At 48.4% G+C, this 20110-nt stretch overlaps 2 protein-coding genes across 5 annotated transcripts in view; one reads left to right on the plus strand and one right to left on the minus strand.

The window, feature by feature from the left end:
- MAP3K13 (mitogen-activated protein kinase kinase kinase 13) overlaps positions 1-5457 on the plus strand; it is a 148663-nt gene extending 143206 nt beyond the window's left edge. For all 4 annotated transcript variants that reach the window (XM_028504452.2, XM_028504453.2, XM_036017799.1 and 1 more), the window contains 2 exons: positions 1961-2258; positions 3117-5457. In XM_028504452.2, coding sequence (XP_028360253.1) covers positions 1961-2258; positions 3117-3218 — 400 coding nt within the window. In that variant the 3' untranslated portion in view covers positions 3219-5457. The remainder of the gene's footprint in view (positions 1-1960; positions 2259-3116) is intronic.
- A 3806-nt stretch (positions 5458-9263) lies between these two features.
- On the minus strand, positions 9264-18331 carry TMEM41A (transmembrane protein 41A). The gene is made up of 5 exons (XM_028505319.2): positions 18095-18331; positions 16458-16611; positions 13499-13660; positions 12972-13110; positions 9264-11038 (listed from the first exon to the last, which is right to left on the minus strand). Exons 1-5 carry the CDS (start codon positions 18211-18213, stop codon positions 10818-10820), a joined length of 795 nt encoding a protein of 264 aa, XP_028361120.1. The 5' UTR covers positions 18214-18331; the 3' UTR covers positions 9264-10817.
- Positions 18332-20110: the final 1779 nt, after the last annotated feature.

A 20110-nucleotide genomic window follows, 5' to 3' on the forward strand; every position in this document is an offset into this window, starting at 1 on the left:
ACCCCTCCTGAATTTTTATCCACATGGGTGTGGGACCAGCCCATTCTGTGTCTGTGCCCTCCTATCAGTCTGGGTGGATGTGGTTTCTTTAATTCTGTAGTTGTCAGACTTCTATTAAGCTTGATTTGTGATGGTCCTGAGTCATGGTTATTCTATGTTTTAGTTGTAATTTTAACGTAGTTATGCGAAGAGGCGAGACAGTCTGTCTATGCCTCCATCTTTTCTTGTCCCTCTTCTTTTTATAAGACCAGATCCTATAGGATTAGGGCCCCACCTATGTGATCTCAACCTTAATTACCTCCTAAAGACCCTATCTCCAGATTTAGTCACATTGGAGCCTAGGGCTTCAACATATGAATTGGGGAGGGGTACACAGGTCAGTCCCTGGCACTCTCCACACCTTGGACTTTATACCTCAAATTAATTATAGTTAGATTAGATGAGTCGAGTCCCCCTTCAACTAGCCTTAGAAGGAGCTTCCTAGTTAATCAGCAATAATAATTTTCTTGTAGGATTAAAGAGCTAATCCTATGTAGGAGTAGGGAAGGTAGTTTTCCTCCCAAGAGGCCTTTTCTGCTAATAAGCATTCCGTTCTTTACGAGTAGAGCTCTAGGAAGGTTTGTATACCTGCCCGGAAACAGGAAATCCCTGCAAACCAAGGGACTCCTAGTCCGCTGGTAAACTACTCTGGGTCCCCACATAATGTGCAAAATAGCAATCTGTTCTCATCTCCTGAGCCACTCCTGCCACGAAGCTCTTGTCGTATTGTCTCCTTGGACACTGTGTTCTCCTGTGCATCCGGATTGAGCCTGAGTAAAATGAGCTCGTTCTACTGGCATCACAATGATGTTACTTCCAGCTTTTGTTCCTACGACACACGATGAACTCAGCCCACCTACTGGCTTCCCACCTTTCTTTATTGGCTAGGATGCAAATTATATGTATGTTTTTACCACATAGTTTTGCTTTTTATATTGTAACGTTCTTCCCCCGTCTCCCTTCTGGATTATCAGCCTTGAGGAACTGTGTGAGTCTTATCTCCATTTCCCATTCCCACATTGACTCTTCTCATGTGACCTTGACCCCCCCACCCACCCCCAGCACACCACCTGGCCCATCATCGACCTGGCTCAGATCATGTGCCATTGAAATCACTTTGCACTAAGAAATACAGAGAGATCAGACAATGCCAGAGAGAAAAGGCAGTCTTCTTTTATTATGCGTTCTGTTTTGTTTTTAAACTAGTATGAGCCTGAGGATTTCACAAATTCTCTCCCCAACCCCTAAACTTTGCCTTGTCAGAGCAAAGCCCAGATGCTGACTGCAACGAGCCACTGAAGGGCTGGGCATTGCCCACAGCCGCAGAGTGAACATCCCTTCCGAGCTCATTTCTCTTGGGGCGGGGTCGATGAGGCGGCGAAGGCCGTCTTTCCAGGGCTGCCATGTCCAGTGGGCAGTGCAGCTGGGGTGGACTGAGGCAGAGAAAGACACTGAGTGGGCGTGAACGGACCCACCCGAGCCACAGGTCTGCCTGTGCTGATGGCATGGCCTCGAACAAGTCACTTCCCTTCTCTGGCTCTAGTTTTCTGATCTGGGGAAGAGTTAGACTGGAAAATCTGTGAAGTCTCTTTCACCTGTGGGAATCTGGGACTCGGTGAACAAGAAGCATAATTTCAATTTGAACATTTCCATACCATGCACAGGTATACACGGTATGATTAGAAAGGCGGACTTGCTTCAAGGCCAGTGGTAGCCATCAGCTTCGGCATTTAGCCACATAAACATACTAATTTCCCTCTCGGTTGCTTTAAAATTAAATAGTTTCAACCTACCTGAATTTGAATCTCCCTGAAGGGCAGGAAAAAAATTAGGTGACCTCCCACCAGGGCTAAGATTGACAGACGAGGCAAGGCAAGCAGTTGTTCCGGTGACTGAGTTCCTCTGGTTCTTTGTGTTCCAGGCCCCATCGCTGTATCAGAAGCTGCCAGTCATATTCAACCTTTAGCTCTGAGAATTTCTCGGTGTCTGATGGAGAGGAGGGAAATACCAGTGACCACTCGAACAGTCCTGATGAGTTAGCTGATAAACTTGAAGACCGCCTGGCAGAGAAGCTAGATGACCTGCTGTCCCAGACGCCAGAGATTCCCATCGAGATATCCTCGCATTCAGACGGGCTCTCCGACAAGGAGTGTGCCGTGCGCCGCGTGAAGACGCAGATGTCTCTGGGCAAGCTGTGTGTGGAGGAACGTGGCTATGAGGTGGGGGCCTCTCCTCCCTTCTCCTCTCATCACAGTTCCCTTCCCGGTGCTCTTTTGAGTCACAACATGCTCCAGTCCCGCTCTCCTTTACAAACATCATGACACAGCAGCTGCCCCCATGATGTGAGTGAAAGCACGCAGACCAGCACAGCTCCCCAGAATGAGAGCAGTTCTCCCAAAGGAGGCACCAACGTTGAAGTACTCAGGAACCCTTCTTTCCAAGATTTAACTCAAACATCACCTCCTCCTGTCCCCACCTCCCAGTCAGGGTAAGGGTGTGAGCCTCCCTCTTCCATGTCCCCACTGTCCCCCGCTGACGCTATCAGAGCACATGTAACACTTTAGTTTGTATCCAGTACTGCCTTTCAAGAGGCAGGATAACACTGTGGCTGAAATTGTGTGCCCTGGAATCTGTCTGCCTAGGTGCAAACCCCAGCCTTTCCACTAGTTACTGCTGTGTGATGTCGGGCAAGCCACTTAACTTTTTGGCAGGTCAGTTTTCTCATCTGTAAACTGGGCATGATGACAGCCTCTGTGTCATAGGGGTGTCGTCAGGGTTAAATGAATTAATAGAGCTCAAGCACTTATCGCACTGCCCGGAACAGAGTCAACTCTATATAATGGGGCTGTGGCAGCACTACTAAAATTGTCATCATCATTGTCATCATCACAGTCACCACCTTAGGTTTCTTTTTTCTCCGTAAGCCCCACAAGGACGGGACTTGGTCTCTTCCATCTTTGTAGTCCCCTTCACCACCACGCCAGCCCAGTGCCTGTCAGGTGGGAGGTGTTCCATATACACGTTTGCTGAGCAGCTGCAGAGATGAATTATGGTTTTATTCTGTCTTGACTTCGCAGAATCCTATGCAGTTTGAAGAATCGGACTGCGACTCTTCAGATGGGGAGTGTTCTGACGCCACCGTGAGGACCAGCAAGCACTACAGCTCTGCCACGTGGTAGCAAGGGAGCGCCCACCCCGAGGATGTCACCACAGCACTGGCATTGCAAATCCGCCCCACCCCCGGTTCTTCCCGCTCTCTCCCTGCTTTTTCAGTCTGGGAAGGGAGCTGTCCCATCTTTCTTATCCCTAGAAATGAGCTGCAATAACAGGAACATGAGACTTCACAAATCTCTGGAAAAAAATATCCAAATGAGATTAAGTCTCACTGAACATTTCAATCAAGAATGGCAGGGATCTATTTTATTGAATATTCTAGCTACTGTAACATTGATATTTATTTTTGTTTGACATTTTAACACTTTGTACTGTAAAGATTGAACTATATATGATATATAGAAAGAGACACAATAATTTCTTGCAAAAAAAGAGACAGAAAGAAAGGAGAAAAAGACCAGTGGAATTTAGGAGCTACATTCTTGGGAATTTGTGGGGCCAAGATGTATTATTGCTACTCGAACAGGGGACCAGTTCTTTTGACCAGAGTGACTGAAGAAGAGCCAGAGCAAGACATGCTGAGCATTTTAGGAAACAAGAACAGCAAGGGAGAAGCCACCCCAGGTAACCTGTGATCAGGCCACAGTAGATTCGACCAGCTCATCTGATGGGCGATGGAAATGACCTAGAAAAGCCTGGTGACCAGATACTTGCACCCAGGGTCTCTGAGGCCATGGGCTGCCTCTAGGTGGGAAAGAAAACTGTGTGTGTGAGGACTGGTTTCATTTTTTTAAACTTTTAAGCAGCATTTGGTTGCAAGGACTTAACAGATAGAGTCAAACCTTCCTCAAATACCTTTTACATGCTGTCATTGTCATTACCTTGACCAATGTGCCATTTTCTTGTAGCCATTTCCTTTCCACCCGTTGACCACTTCGATCAGGGAAGAGGGGAGGGCTGCAGAGGAGAGAGGGACGAGAGAAAACGGAAACTGACATCGGTGTCAGAGAAGCACGTGCGAAGTCTGTGCCAGCTTCTGGGGAGGCTGGACTCGCCCCTCTCTGGAACCGGGTCGCTTGTCTACTAGAATCGTATTGATTCAAACAGGAGAACAGACTTCGAAGGCAGCTAGGACGTGTGTGAGTCTCCCTGGTGTCCAATCCCAAACCAAACCCTGGTGTTACTCATTAACTCCTTCTATCCTGTAAGCTTTAGTGCCTGGCTACCGCTATCAGAATAAAGGCAAAATAAACAACCTTGCAAAAGGCAACACCTGCCCCAGCCACCACCACAATAGCATTTTTCGTTAAATGCTATTTGTAAAATGCATTTTCCTTCTCTTTGGGTCAGTACAGTTTTAAATAATTGGATTGGGCAGTTCGTGGGAAGAACAGCTGATGCTGAGCAGCAGTTAGGAAGATGTCGCCTGGCCCAAGGCATGAGGTCCTTCCCGTCCAGGGTCACGGGCTCTGAAAAGCATCCCAAAGTACTCCACGGTACCTCAGCTTTAAGCTAATTTTTCTGTAGAATTTTACACAAAAACAGGTGTTGGCCTAGTTCCTGTCTCTGTCAAACAATGCCTCCAGGCTCAGATCTGCAGAAGGCGGCCGCACTCTGGCACAGCAGCACGCCCACCCTGAGGGCAGACTTGCGTGTACAGGGACAGACCATTCCCTGCGCGGACGGAGCTGCATCGGCCGAACAGGAAAGGCAGGAGGGAATTCAGAGCAGTTCCTTTTGCTTATTTGACCCCTCCTTTTGTTTACAATTTATGTTGAGATATTAATTTAAAATTTAGTGTCTATAATTTATAGATCTTAGGAAAATGAAGGAAAAATGTTTAACTTATACAGAGAGCAGTATTGTTTGCGTTAAATTATTCCATTTTGTATAAATTCTGTAGCTGGACTACATGAAAGATCTTAAGTTATGGCATTATTATCATTGTTATTTTATTTTATAATAATTATTCTCATTTTCTGTCGATCAGAAGGTGTGGTTTACAATGTAGCACAATGATTGTGTTTATTGCTAACCATGAGTTACCACGAATTTTTATGATTTTTATGAAAATGGAACTGCCCCTCGGGAGCTCTCCCGTGCCCCCCGTACGCACACCCCTCGTCCTCTCTGTTCCGCAACAATCACCCGAGGACGCGCGTTCTGCCCCGGAGCCTGGTGGCTGCGTGGTGATTCCGATTTCCCCCGACAGCGCCTGGGCGGGCAGATGGCCGAGTGGATGGACAAAGAGTTCAAAAGCTGTAACCTTTCTCAAGTTTCTTAAGAAATAAAATCATGAGACTACACTAGAAGCCAAAAGAGAGTTATTTAATGCCCTGCGAGGAACGGACCTGGAGGATTTCTGCATGGGGCCCGTGGGTTAGGCAGTTCCGACACCTGCTGGCAGAGTTGTCCTCTTGTCCCTGCCAGATTCCTCCACACCCACCTGTTTTCTCCTAGTTGGGGGTAGCAGGGAAACTAAAAAGAAAATATATACATATTTTTATGTCATCCTATAACAAGACTAGAGAGATTTCAGGGCAGCTTGGCCACTTAGAAGCTCGTAGGGCTGGAAAAGTGCCACCCTGAAGAGCCCTGCTTTCCGACCACACAGTGCCGTGAGCCTCTCTGGGTCGGTGCTTCTGGAAACAGAGGGGCCGCCCCTCCGCGCCCTCTTTCCGTCCGAGGTGACACGCTGACACTTCAGCCAGTCCGGTTCTTGCCCAGCTATGTTGGCAAAAGAGAAACGTGACACCTTTCAGTCACGATCTTCCCAGAAAACCCCACCTGACACCTCCTGCTTCTGATAAGTTTTTGATTTCCCTTCTTCACTGTTGTCATGGTGACACCGTATACCTATCTGGACATACTGGTGTGAGCATGCTAGGGGAGTGTACCGCATTGAATCTTCAGTCATTCGCCGTATCAGCACCAGTTGAATGAAGTTCCGCACTAAACATTTTTATTTACTCTTTAGTAGAAGTGACTAGAGGCTTCAGGGAAGAACAGGGTCTTTAGGTTAAAAAGAGAAATGTCCTCTCCGTCCCAGCCCTGCCCTTTCCTGCCTGCCTGAGGTCACCAGGAGAGTAGTGAGTTGGTGTGTTTCTTTGAGGACTCCATGGTCACCCAAAGAGCATGGAGTCAGTAGCTCAGGGAATACAAGAGCTACTTCTTCAGTCCTGACGACTGAGCAACAGTGCTTTAAGGAACCCCAGGGGACTGTGGTTTTAAGGTTCACAATTGACTGAAAATTTAACCCCCTTGGGATGAATGTCCACATTCATTTTGCATGTTTGTGACCCGACTGCAAGATAACGAGTTTTCATTTGTGTTGCAGATAGACCTCTGCTTCTGATTCCCATCTATTTCTAGATCATGTACGCTGAATAACAATTCCTCTTAAAAATTGCTTAGCAGACACACTGAGAAGCCTGCATCTGCTTGAAATTATAATGGAGCTTAAAGTTTGGACCGGTTTGCAGGACGGCGGGAGCACCTCCGCAGGAAGGTGGAGATGCTGGCTCTGCTGTAAGATGACCTGGTCTGGCCTGCGTGAGGTGCAGATAGTCTAAAACTTTAGCATCAACAAATCCACCCCTCAAAAATGAAGGATGTTTTTAATAGAATTCAGTAAGTACTGGACATCCATTTCAGGGCCTCTTTGTGCTAAACTTCCCTTGTACCCAAAGTAATAGATTTGATGGCTTTGGGGTTTCCTGGTAAAATTAAAAACCCAATTTTAAATGCCCTCCCCCAGCGTGGAGCACGGACATCCTTTCGGTGCACATGCGTCCTTATTGGGCAAATGATTTACTCCTCTTCCCCATCCCCCATGTCTCCCGTTTTCCCCTTAAAATGTTCCTACTTGAAGTTCCTGGAACTGAATTCTCCAAAATTGAACATAATACTTGGAAACCTAGTGATTCTGCCTCTGCTTTTAGAGGTTTTATGTGTGTGTGTGTGTGTGTGTGTATATACATATATATATACATATATATATTTATTTATTTATTTATATATTTATATTTTGCCACTAAGCAAGAAACCAAAACACTACCACATACAACCATCAGCAACCTATGCTTATTCCAAACACAGGAGACCAGCATTACTTACTGGTCACCATATTCTTTCCTGCTGAGCCTGGGCACAGCCTCAGAACCTCTCACAACACAGCACAGGGAGCCACAACCACCACACATGAGAACTGGTGTGCTTGCAATTAACTTCCAGAAGGTGGCTTGCGATCTGGAGTCAGCCCTGGTGGGAAAGGACAGGATCACACCCCTGTTCTCCTTAGGGATCCCCACCCTCCTGCTCTCAGGGGGCAGCACCGCTCCACTCCACCCGCTGCCCTTTTAGACTCCAGTCCAAATCAAATAACCTCCAACCACTGATGAATTAAATTCCAAAACGTGTCTCTTCATTTACATCATTTCATTGCGTTAAAGAAGCATGTTCCTCCCTCACCCTCCCAAAACAGAAAGTTAATACAGTCTGTTAAGTTCCAGTTACTTGCTTTTTCCTTTCACTTTGTGAGACTAATGTACCAAAACAATGCAACGTTCTCTTTTTAAGACCTTGACTTGTGCTGTCAGTGTGAATTCAGTGACTTGCCAGGGAGCAAGATGTTCTTTGCTGATTTCATAGAATAAATGTTGTAGTATATCCACACCCCCGATATCCCCAAACTCACACACTAGTACACAGGTATCCACAGTCTGCTTGTTTGCATGTTTCAGCCAGTACTCCAGGCCCCCGAGTAGAGGACCCCATGGAACCTGGAACACTTCTGAGGGACAGGTGGCAGAAGAGGGGAGCTCTGAGGACGAGGGTTACCCCAAAGGTGTTCAGGCTTTGATGATGTGTCGTGTGACCAGAGCGTGATGGCAGGATTTCACGCAGAGCCAACCCCCAAGCAAGTGGCAAGGCATCTGTACAGAAACTTCTGGCAGACTCAGACCTACTCCCAAGAGCTACTTCATGGAGCGCAGGGGAATGCTGGCCCCTGGCTGCTGCCCTGAGACCAGGCAGACAGGGTCCTCCAGTGGTCGCATCGTAACGTGCAAGCTACGAGGAAGACGTGCCTCACTGACCATCGCCTGGGCAGCTCTTTACCTCCAGTGACCGTTTCTCAGGCTCCGGAAAGGGGAAGACTCACTTTAATTTTTTATTGCAATAATTTGAGTTCCCTGTCAATTTGGAGCACTTAACTTCATTCTTGTGGTAAAGTCTCAAAACATCCCCCTCATCTGGGTTCCCTGTGGCGTCCAGTACTGACAGGTCCCCTGCCTGCACTGTGTTGGTCTCTGATGCCCACTCCGTTGTCAAACGACTGACTGTACAGCAATAGGAGCAGAGTGACTACCAAAGCAAACATGTGGAATTCGACAGGTGTCTTTCGCTGTTTTTTGTTCATCTATTTTTTAAAGATTTTATTTGCTTATTTTTAGACAGAGATGGACAGAGGGAGAAGAGAGGGAGAGAAACATCAGTGTGGGGTTGCCTCTCACACACCCCCTACTGAGGATCTGGCCTGCAACCCAGGCATGTGCCCTGACTGGGAATTAAACCTGTGACCCTTTAGTTCACAGGCCAGCACTCAATCCACAGAGCCACACCAGTCAGGGCTGTTCATCTTTTCTTTAAGGCACTGGTTGTGGTCTGGGAGCTGCCTTCACAAATCTCAGCATTTATCAGGACTTTAGGGAAAGAAAGACTACATGACTGGGTTTCATGTAGCCAGAAAAAAATAGGTGCTGGAAAGCCATTCCTGTGGCTCTTTCATTAGACACACCCACAAAAGGAAGAGACCACCACTGTTTTGTTTTGTCTCTTTCCGATTATTCGGGCATGGCCTAGGTAGGCGCGCTGCTCCTCGCCTATGGCTTTCCTCCTGCCCATCTCATAGCTCTTAAGCATTAGCAACCCCACTATAAAGTGAGCATAGAGAGGGAAAAGGTCAACGTGAAAATCTGGCTTCCAAAAAATATTTATCCTGGGAGACCTAAAACACCATTTCAGAGCGTCTGATTTTCAGCCAATCCTGATCCCCACTGGCAAGGGGAACTCAAAGTTAGCAACATGTACACACATACACACACTACACGGAACATTTACATCCATTTATTTGGGAAATTGCTTTGCCTGTAAACTCACAACTGCTAAGGCACATTGTTGCAAGATTATGGGGGGTGCGGGGGGGAGACCAATCTCAGGATCCCAGGGAAGGGAAAAGTGTGGAAAGCCTCCTTGTCTCCCCCTCCCTTCCCCTCCTCCGGGAACACAGCAACAGATTCCAAAGTCTGGTTGGCCTCCTCTTCAATCCCACCCTTGTTATCAAGCTTCTTTTAAAGCAACACTTCTTTGTTGTGGCTTTGTTGTGGTTTTTGTTGTTTTGGATCATATGAGTCCGAAACACAATGCTTGGGAATTCATTCTCAAGAATTCATGTTGAACATGTGGCCTAGGTTAAAGCCTCGGCAAGATTCTTGGCCAAGCCAAATCAAACACCCAGCAGACCGTGCCCAGGGGCAACAGTTCTGGTGAGAACGGAGCTATCCCGCAGGGGACAGGATCCCAGAGCTGGTCAGTGTAGGTGCGGAGGTCCTTCTGCCTGGGAAGTACTAACCCAGGTCTGTGCCAATTCAATGATGCTGCCTCAGGGAGCAACGGCGGCTATAGGTAACTGAAATACTACAGAACAACGTGACCCCAACCCAAGTTTTCCTCTCAGAATGAGAAGATAAAATGTCACTATTCCTCAAGTTATTCTTGGCAAATGACAAACTGAAAAGCACTCGGAGGGTACACCAGCTCGTGTCTGAGGCACTGAATCCATCCCCCGGCAGGGCGGAGAAGGGCTTGCCACCCAGAAAGCACATAATAGAAAATGTACTGATGGCCACTTGGGCTGGGTGAGTCAAGGGCCCTGCACTGTCCAGGTGGACAGGAATTTCTCCCGACCAAATCCATAAAATACAGAGTTTGCTCCACTCATATTTAATTGTCTGTCTTGGGGATTGCAATCACTGGGATTGTCAGGACGTGCCACCAAGAGGAAACGTGACACACGGGGACACCAGTGCCTGGACACAAAGGGCGTCACGGAAGTCACCGCGCCTGAGGGGCACGCGGAAGTGCTAAGCAGTTTGGTGGCATCTTCCCCTTGGTTTACGGAAGAGGTAGGTCATCAGCAAAAAAGTGCAGAAGAAACACTCTTCGCAGGACTAACAAGATGAAGAGTGAGGTCGGTGACACGGATTCACAGGCCATCATTTACACTAGTAACACACACCAGGGACTTAACAGAACACCTGTCACAACACCCTGTCACGTTGCAAAGAGGCGCTCTGGACAGGGAGGGCCAGCATGCTCCCCCGACGTGGCTCAGGGCTTGGCAAGAGGCAAACACAGCAGACCTCCCCGAGTTCCTTGTCGATAAAACATAAACGATTTTCTAAGAGGCTATCCATTTGACAGAGTGTCTTACTAAACCTGGTATAATTCACCTTCTAGAGCAGTGTCCGCTATGACAAGACACTGCACACAGACGAACACTGTCCAAACCACCTGTTGAGGGTGACAAAAAAACAGTGACAGGCTGTAGAGGACCGCACCCGCTACACACAAGGGCAACAGGGGCCCAGCGCCCAAGCCCCGGATCACATGCCCTTTCTGTTACTTAGATGATTGGTGTTGCTTGTTTCGCTCAAATGCAGGTCTTTCTGACTAAATTTTTTAATGAGAGTTCCAGGAACTAGAGCCACCAGAGCGATAGCCAACAGCTTGAAGACAGTCCCCCAGGAGAAAAGCGCATCCAGAGAGGTGAGGGTGGACAGGATGGAGCCCGTCTGCACGCAGATGAAGTTGTAGGGGATCAAACCTGGAAGGGGGAAAGGGAACAGCCGTTACTGGAGGAGCGGGAAGAGGAAGAACAGTGACCCTTCAGAAAGGTCACCAGGAATTCACAGCAGGGACCCCAGGTCTGGCTTTCTCCCCAGCTCCTGACCCATTAACCTGTTACCTCTTTCACTCCTCCTCCACTTTCCCCCTCCTTTCTTCACTTTCCACATACACCTGCTTTGAGATGGCTTACAAAAATATATACACTACAGTAAGATTAAAAAGATCTTAGCTGGGAAAACAAAAGGAGTGAAGAATAAAACAAGGGAGTACAGTTAGAACAAAAACGCATAAGGCCCACCCATTTGCTAGAGGCGGGTCCCAAACCTGCTTCTGAGCACCCAAGAGCCAAGTCAGGAGGGGCTCCAGCATGAGATTTATGGCACGCTTCACGTGGAAACAAACACTTCCACAGAAGTGCCCCTTTTCCTGCTCTGTGCTGCTTCTAAGAGGCCATCAGATCCCCTGGATCTCAGGAGGCTGCGTGGGGGCCAGACGGGCTGGGGGCATGGGGGCGTGACTGCCCTCTGGTGAGCTGATGAGAACACGCCCTCGGGCTCCACCCCGATCCAGTAGAGCATCAGGGCCCTGCATTTTTTTTTCCAAATTTATCTTTTTTTATTTTCAACTTCAGTTAACATACATCATTATATTAGTCTCAGGTACACATACCAATGACTAGATATTATATAACTTACTAAGCGATCATCCCGATAAATCTCGCACCCAGGGGGCACCATAGTCATTGGAATGTTGCTCACCAGTCCCTGAGCTGTACTTGCATCCTCAGGGCTGTTCTGTGACAGCCCATTTGTCCTTCTTAGTCCCCCCAACCCCCTCCAAATCTGACAACCATCAAATCGTTCTTATACCTGTGAGTCTGTTTCTGTTCTGCTTGTCCTTTTTTTTTTCAATTCAATTGTCAACAAATGTGTGTCTATTGCCACTTTATTGTTCATATTTTTTATTCTCCTTCTTCCTCTTCTTAAAGAAGAGCCTCTCACAGGAGCCTGCATTTTAAAAGCCTCTCCCCTGCACACTTGGATTGGGTTGGGACCCCCAGACACTCCACCCCTCTTCTGCAGATGATGCCCCAGGACCACAGACCACTCAACACTGCACAGCGTGTAAGAGGGGGCCCGGGACTCTGGTGTCCAGGGGCTGGCCAAGCTTTGTGGCACCTAAGTTATTGCAGGCTGCTAACTGAGGGACTCTGTATGAAACCTGATATGACCAGAATCAACTGTGGTAGATTTTGCTTCTTTTTAAGATCTCAATTTCTCTCAAGAATCCCCTATTAATAGCAGCTGCTCAACCGCAGATTTGTTATGTTTGACATAAAAGCCCTGATTATTCTTCCCCTCCATGCCAGCCCCTCATCTGGCCTAGCGGCCCGCCGAGGGTGAGTGGCTTGCTGAAGGTCACACAACTGTCAGAAGGTAAGAGGAACTTCGGTGTTCCCAGCTCTTCCTAAGGCAGATCTCATTACAAGAGGGGCCAAAGCCAGACAGGAAGTCCTCTGCTCTGTTCCTTTCCTTCGTCTCCGCCATTTCTCCTGTCCACATACCCTTACTCCAACCCTGAATTTCCCGCTAGTGTTTACTGAGCACCCACCACGGGCCAAGTCCCATGCTTTAGATGGCTGCCCTAATCCCAGGGCCTAGTGCGGTGCCTGGCACACAGCAGGTACTAACAAAGTGGTGGAATCAACAGTCCTATTTTTTCTGAAAGTATTTTGATAAGGTTTTTTGTTGAAGCCTGAGTAGAAATCAGGATTTTAGCCAGTGAGGCTTGAGGACGCTCCTCCGGAGCCACCGTTCTCAGGGCCGGGCCCACGCCGGGTGGCTGGGAACCCAGGGCAGGCCCCCGGCACGGCCACTCGAAGACTCCCGTTCACTCTGTCAGCTTCTTACCGATAAGAACAGAGAAGAAGAACTGCCCAATGGGGATGTTCAGAATCGGGGCCGAGAGGTTCAAGAACCAGTTTGGTGTCATGGGGAAAAGTCTCAAAAACAGTAGGAAAAAAAACAAGCTGTTTCTGTTCTCCTCCACCTGTAGCCAAAGAAGACAAGGCCATTAAGAAAGCAGTAAGAGTGTCCAGGTACTAAAGCCTGCTGGTGCCGGGCCCTGTTCTCAACACTTTACATACCCTGTCCTGAACCTCCCAACAACCCTCCAGGGTAGAGACTGTTTTCCTTGTTTTTAAAACAGAGATACCTAAGGCTCAGAGACATCAGGAACTTGCCTAAAGTCACAGAACTGATAATGACAGAGCTGGGATTTGATCCCACATCTGTGTGTCTTGGAGCCATTAAAAGAACCTCTAGGGCCTCCAGAAGCAGAGCGGAGGAACACTGGGAAATCCCTGCCCCTCACCCTCTTCAGGGCCATCAGGTGACTCTATGGGAGTCCAGCACTCAGAGGTACTGCTTCCTCTTACCTTCCTCTGCAGTGGGGCCACTTTATCAGGGAAGTAGGAGACCACCAGTTGTTTGCCAAACATACTGGAAAGCAGGTAGCAGCACGTGGCACCCACCGATGTCAACACACAGCACAGCAGAAGCCCTAGCCATGGCCCAAAGAGAGCACCGGCTAAAACGTTCTGCAAAGAAAACAAACCCTCAGCCGAGAGAACACCAGGCAGCTGCCAGACACCTCATCCCGGAAGTCGAGAGTCACAAGTTCCAGGGGGATAAATGGTGACGGAAGGAGACTTGACTTGGGGGGGTAAACACACAATGCAACACACAGGTGATGTACTGTAGAACTGTATACTTGAAACTTGTTTAATTTTATTAACCAATATCACTCCAATAAATTCAATTAAAAAAAAACAAAACAGAAGAGTCAGTGTCACAGGTTCAATTCCCAGTCAGGCCACATCCCTGGGTTGCAGGCCACGGCCCCCAGCAACCACACATTGATGTTTGTTTCTTTCTCTGTCTCTCTTTCTCCCTCCCTTCCCTCTCTAAAAATAAATAAATAAAATCTTAAAAAAAACAAACAAACAGAAGAGTTGCCCTGGCCGGGCTGCTCAGTTGGCTGGAGCACATACGTAGGTTGCAGGTTTGATCCCCGTGTGGGAGGCAGCCAATCAATGTTTCTCTCTTTTTCTTTCTCTCCCTCGCTCTTTCCCTCTCTGTCCCTCTAAAATCAATCAACACATCTTCTGGTGAGCATTTAAAAAAAAATAGAGCCATGGGTTCCCTCCACCCTCCTGGCCAAAACCCAACTCCCATTTTAAAGAATGAAAAGTGCTCCAAGAGCCGAGAAGCACAACCCTAGCTTTGCTCTCTTCACCTATAAAACAGGGATGAGGATTAAAACCACAGAGGGCAGGAGAGAATTAAATGAGAAAATGGAATATACAGCACCCAGCTTGCCGCGTGGGCTGTGGTATGTCCTGCAAACACGGGTGTTCGAGAAGGCAGAACTGAAGCTCACAAGTTATTTTTACCATTTTAAATGAACACAACCATGAATTTTCCCTCAATAAGACCACACAAACTATATAAAAAATGTCTTGTTTCTGCCCTGACCGGTGTGGTGCACTTGCTTGGGCACTGTTCCATAAAGCTAATGGTTGCCAGTTCGATCCGTGGTCAGGGCACACGCATGGGTTGTGGGTTCGGTCCCCAGTCGGAGCCCAGGGTGCATACGAGAGGCAACCCTTCAATGTTTCTCTCTCACATCAGTATTTCTCTTCCTCTCTTTCTCCCTTTCTTCCCCTCTCTAAAAAGAAACAGATACAATCTTTAAAAATAAATAAATAAAACATCTCTCTTTGCTTTGTGCTGGAATTACATCGATGTGGTATGCTAATGATGAAGGTTTCATGTTGACCAGAGATCTAGGTGACATTCAAAAAAGCCTTAGATTAACAAAAATGACAAAGTGAGCCAATGCTTCCTAAATGTAATTTGGCTGGTTAACATCATTCTGCCAAAGGTGGGACCCTTCGTCAATCCTCTCCATGACCCTGTGTCATAACTATCCTTATCCCATTCTACAGGTGAGAGGCACGTGAGCAATTAAGTATTGTGCCCAAGATCACACAAGGCAGAGACGAGGTTCATCTCTAGGTGGCAGCTGGCTGTTTGCTCCAAACAGGGATCAGCTCAGGTGGGAAGGCAGGCACCCGAGGAGCCAGCCCCTGACCTCAAACACCACACACCTCCCCTGTCTCTCTTGGCATGGCCACATTTGCTTCTCTTTGTTTCCAACAAAGGAACTGCTTAAGCAGATCCAGCCTAAGCCTGCAGGAGAAAAAGATGCTGGGGCAGGAGACAGAAGCAGGATTTCCTGTTCCGTCACTTCCTGTTCCTTATTCAATCATTCAACAAGTGCTTGGGGACCACTGTGTGCCAGGCACTGTCACCGTGCCAGCCACTCGACTCCCAGTTTCATTTAATCATCCCACACAAACCTAGAGGAAACAGGGTTGGAGAAGTTAAAAGGCTTGCCCATGGTTACACAGCTGGGATTCAAACCCACCCCATGCCCTAGCATACACATCCTCGTACATTTACGTGAACCAGTTCACAATGCTGCTGGGAGGAGAGCACAGATTATTCTGTGTAACCTGCAGTGGCAACTGATGAGTAGCATCCAACGGCCAGAGAACAAGCAGGTCTGACACTTGGCTCCAGAGGGGCCACCTGGAAAATCAGAATGACTTGTCCTCTCCACACCAGGGAAACTTCTCGATCCTCTACAGCCTAACACTACCACGAACAACTTGCATTTGTTCATCAAACACTTATGAAGGCACTTTGCTGTGCCAGGCAAAGGAATACCAGGGCTGAGAATAAGAAACAGGCCCTACCTTCAAGGAACTCAGGAACCCACAAACTAATGAAGAAAACAGATTTTTGGGGGGGTGGGGGCCTTGATCAGAAGAACCTGGGCTCCCTAAAAACAGACTTTTTTTCCTGGCTGTTCCTTTAATGCGTTTGCTTCTTCATCTAAAACAGTGCCAAAACGCACAGCATCACAGGAGCTCTGAGGGGAAGAGATGACGCAGTACAGGGCACACGTGTGTTTCTCTGAGGAACAGTGCTCCATAGCTCTCAGTGCCTTAGAAACAAAAGCAGCATATTTGAGGGGAAAGGCAGACTCTGGGGCTGGGTGGAAGTGGGCTCTGACCTCAGCCCCACCCTCTCTTCGCCTTGTCCCCATGGACAGTTACTCAACCTCTCCCCATTATAAGGCTGTTGGGAGCATTAAATAAGGTCATGCAGCTGAAACAACTAGGGCAATGCCTACCACTAGGGAAGCTGTCAAACAATGGTAGTCACAGTAGTCTGTCCTCTGAACTGTGTGACTTGAAGTCTAAGGGACTTTCTACAAAGACAGAAGGTGGCTTCCTGACAGGCACAGATGGAGGACGGGGCACTGACCAAGAAGCTGGAGCCAGGGATGGCAAAGCACTGCTTGTAGAGGTAGGCACTGCAGAAAAGCAGGAACACGTAGGCCTGGTGCTCCTTCCGGTAGTCTCGCAGGACCTCGGAGAGCTCCCGCAACTCAGCCAAGTCAGAGGGGAACCACAGTGACCTGGGGATTTGGAAAAGCAGATAGAAACTTGAGTCTAGATCAACCTAGTACCTATGAAAATCATTTATGGTGTTGTCTTTCCAAAGTGTATACATGCGCTCATCATCTGGTCTTCTGGAAACACACACAATGGGTGCTCCAGATGATGGGCAACCAGATACAACACAGCAAAGCAGATGGAAGGGCCCTGATTTGGAAGCAAGAGACCTGGGTTAGCATCTGAACTCTGCTACTATCCAGCTGTGTGATCTTGGCCTAGTCCCTGGGCCTCAGTCTCCTTATCTGAAAAATGAGTGTTGCTGTTGGGTAATCACTAAGGTCCTGTTCAGCTCTCAGGTTTTATGATCTAGTCTTAAGAAGCAAATGGATTAATTACCAGGCAAGTACTAAATGTCCTAATTTGCCTTCCTTTCAAGGAGCACCCCCTCCCCCACAAACTTTAGGCCAAGGACAGTTCAAACTTCACCCTGCTCTTGAGTTTCTAGGTAAAATGGCTGTTTTATCAGACAGTAACAAGCAAATTAAAGGTTCTCTGGGAAAGTATATTTGTCCAGCACCATAAACATACCTCCTGATAATATGTGAATCTTGAAACTAACCCTTTCCGATTGCCTGCTTTTTCACCCTGCTCTTTATCTGGTCCTCAATGCACTCTGAGTCCTGTACAAGGGTTGCAGTGCAAAGGCTGCTCTGTCTCTGCTATCTGAACAACCCTTGAATCCATCCATGGTCAATTACTGGCAAACCCTCTTAGTTCTCATCAAAATGTTTCTTAGCATATCTGACACCCACAGCAAAGCCTTCCCAGCTAAAGCAAAAATATACAGTAACTGAAACAATTGTCCTAATATTCAGATTATCAGTAACATCCTTGACGCGATGCTGTGCCAGGCATACTCCCATGAACTTTACAAACAGCAGAGCACTCACGACAAACCAGCCTGGTAGATATTACACGGCCTCCTGCCTCACCCAGTCGGTGACAGTCAGGAAGACGGGCAGACTCTAAAATTAATTCCTGAATAATTTAAAGTTGTCCATCAAACGTTTCACCTAAAGACCGACTGCCTTAAAGTCCCAAGGGCAGACCTAAGTGAGGTGGATAGCGAGGACAATGGAGGGACACTGACAGCAGTCGTGAAAAAAGGGCTGCAGGTCTGAACAGGGGCGAGGGTCTGCTCCAAATAGGAGTCAGGGCGGAGCCTGGGAAAGCGATGGGAACGCAAAAGGCAGGTGAAGCCACCGCGAGACCAAAGGCGTGCGAGCAGCCTCCGCCTGGCGTAAAGAGCAGCGTTTTCCTACGCAAATCACCACCCCAAAGGAACCGGCCGCAGGCTCCAGACCCCTATCACCTGTCCTAAAACTGAACCCCAATTCTCAACCGCATCACCCACTTTCCGGGAATCCTTATTTCCAATTCCCAGACTCCATCCTCGAAACTGGCTCCTTTCCTGTGACCCAAACCTGAGTCCCCGCCACTCACCTGCCTTCAGTGTCCTCGGAGGAGCCCCGTGTCGGTACGCGGGGCAGTCGAGTCGACAGCAAGTACAAGGCAAAGGTGCAGCCAGCGAAGACCAGGAACAGGCAGAGGAGGGAGCGCATCTCGGTGCCCACCCGGGACCCGCCAGGCTTCGGAGGAGCCTGAAGCCAGCCCCTAGGACCACTCCGCGCGGCCGGAGCCAGGGGAACACGTTCGCAGACGGACCGGGGCGGACTCGCGCCAAGCCCCGCCCCAGATCCAGGCCCCACCCCGGCCCAAACAAGCTCCGCCCCCCTGCCCCGGGCTGAGATTCCAGAGGAAACCTTTCTTCTGGCCCTTCTCCTTGCGTGTCTGACCTTCTTTAGCTTTTTTTTTTTTTTTTTTTTTTTTTTTTTACGTTTATTTCTGTCATTTTCTCTAGTTATTTGTAGGCTCTCTGCCAGGCACTGGGAGATCCGGAGGCAAATCACGAGCCCTGCCCACAGTGCGCTTGCAGTGTAGTGGACAAGACAGCCTTGTCCACAACCAGCTGTAACACCAACCAAATGCAGCCAATGTAGAAGCAGGGGCTCCGTCTGGTGCGATGAGTTGGCAAGGAAATGACTAGTTGTTTGGTACATATTGATTTTGAGAAGTCAACAGAATACAGAAAGTGAATGAGAAACCAGTGTTATGAGCTTGTGTCAGCAGTATGCTGGGGCAAGGAACAGAATAGTGAACAGGAAGGCAAGGCTCCTGCTCTTAAGGAATTTACTTCCCCTTGGTTGGGGGAGAGCATGGAGAAAGATATAATTATAGAACATGGTAAGTGCCATGGAGGAAACAGACATACCAAAGCTTATTCCACTCCAGAGAAGCAAGTATCATTATCCCACTTATGGATGAGTAGGTGAGCAGGTGTTCAGAAGAAGTCACTCTGCGAGCCCAGAGCTGGGAGTGCTGAACAGGGCTCAGCCCTTGTCTGCCCCTCCTGAGCCCATGCACTTCCCTCTGCCCTGGACTGCCTCTCAACAAGCGGGTGAAAATGCGGAGCTTGGACTGAACATCAGATTTGGACATCAGCTGCCTCTAGAGAGAGTTGAAATGAGGGGAGGGGAGAAGTAATGGCAGGTGACATTCACTGAGTGCTTAACACACTCAAGACCTCACAGTAATCGTTTTACATGCAATAATGTGTTTATTCCATATAATATGAAGCAGGGACTCTTAACAGCCCTCACTTTACAGTTCAGGACATGGGAGCTTAGGAAGAGTGAAGTCAGCAGAGGTCAAACACCAGCAAACACAGCATCTAGTCTCTTGCCCTCCTGTACCTTTGTGAGAGAAGACTGAGGTCATAAGCCAGGTCAGGAAATAGTGGAACCAGGGAGAGAGAACCAGGCAGTTCATTCAAGGATGTTGGATGAGAAATGGAGGTCGGGCAGGAGAGGTGCCCTGAGAGCCCAAGCAAGACTGTTAGGACACTGACCAGTGCTCAGTGTCAGAGTCCGTGGAAAAATCCAGCAAGGAGATCTGAATGAAGGTTGTGGGATTTGGCCAACAGGAGGTGGTAAAGAACCTTTAACAGCTATTTTGGGAAATGCAAAATTTTCTACAGGCTCACTACCAAGCCTCTGTTTGCTGTCCCTGACTTCCCACCCCCCACCCCAACTCCTGTTCTGATTCCTCCTACTCAACTTCTCTGCTTGGGAAGGAAGCCCTGGACTGTGCTCCCCACTCCCAACCTGCCTCCACTCTGACCTCAGTCTCCCCATTTCTCCTGGCCCCCAACCTAACACCTGCAGAGCCAACTCAAACCAGCCAGTGCACCGCCTGCAGGCTGCACCAGCCTCCATCAAGGCCACTTGTTTACAGTACATGCCCAGGCAGCCTGACAAAGGACAGCTTCACCCCCCACAAGGGACACATGCTGGACTGGGAAGCAGGATGGCTCAGGGAAGTAGAAGGCAAGAAAAGGCAAGAGGTTCCAGTGAGAGTGAATCAGCCAGGCACTTACCATGGCTCTTTGTCAACAGCACT

Source organism: Phyllostomus discolor, chromosome 2 (genome assembly GCF_004126475.2).
Source record: "Phyllostomus discolor isolate MPI-MPIP mPhyDis1 chromosome 2, mPhyDis1.pri.v3, whole genome shotgun sequence".
NCBI lineage: Eukaryota > Metazoa > Chordata > Mammalia > Chiroptera > Phyllostomidae > Phyllostomus > Phyllostomus discolor.

Bases quoted from the DNA above. Each gene is read 5' to 3' on its own strand.
- TMEM41A (XM_028505319.2), bottom strand. From the start codon at position 18,213: ATGCGCTCCCTCCTCTGCCTGTTCCTGGTCTTCGCTGGCTGCACCTTT. The intron at 13,661-16,457 runs GTCAGTGCCCCG...TTTTCTTTGCAG, and splicing joins TCCCTGGCTCCAGCTTCTTG to AACGTTTTAGCCGGTGCTCT. The intron at 13,111-13,498 runs GTAAGAGGAAGC...CTTTGGCTACAG, and splicing joins TGGCCCCACTGCAGAGGAAG to GTGGAGGAGAACAGAAACAG.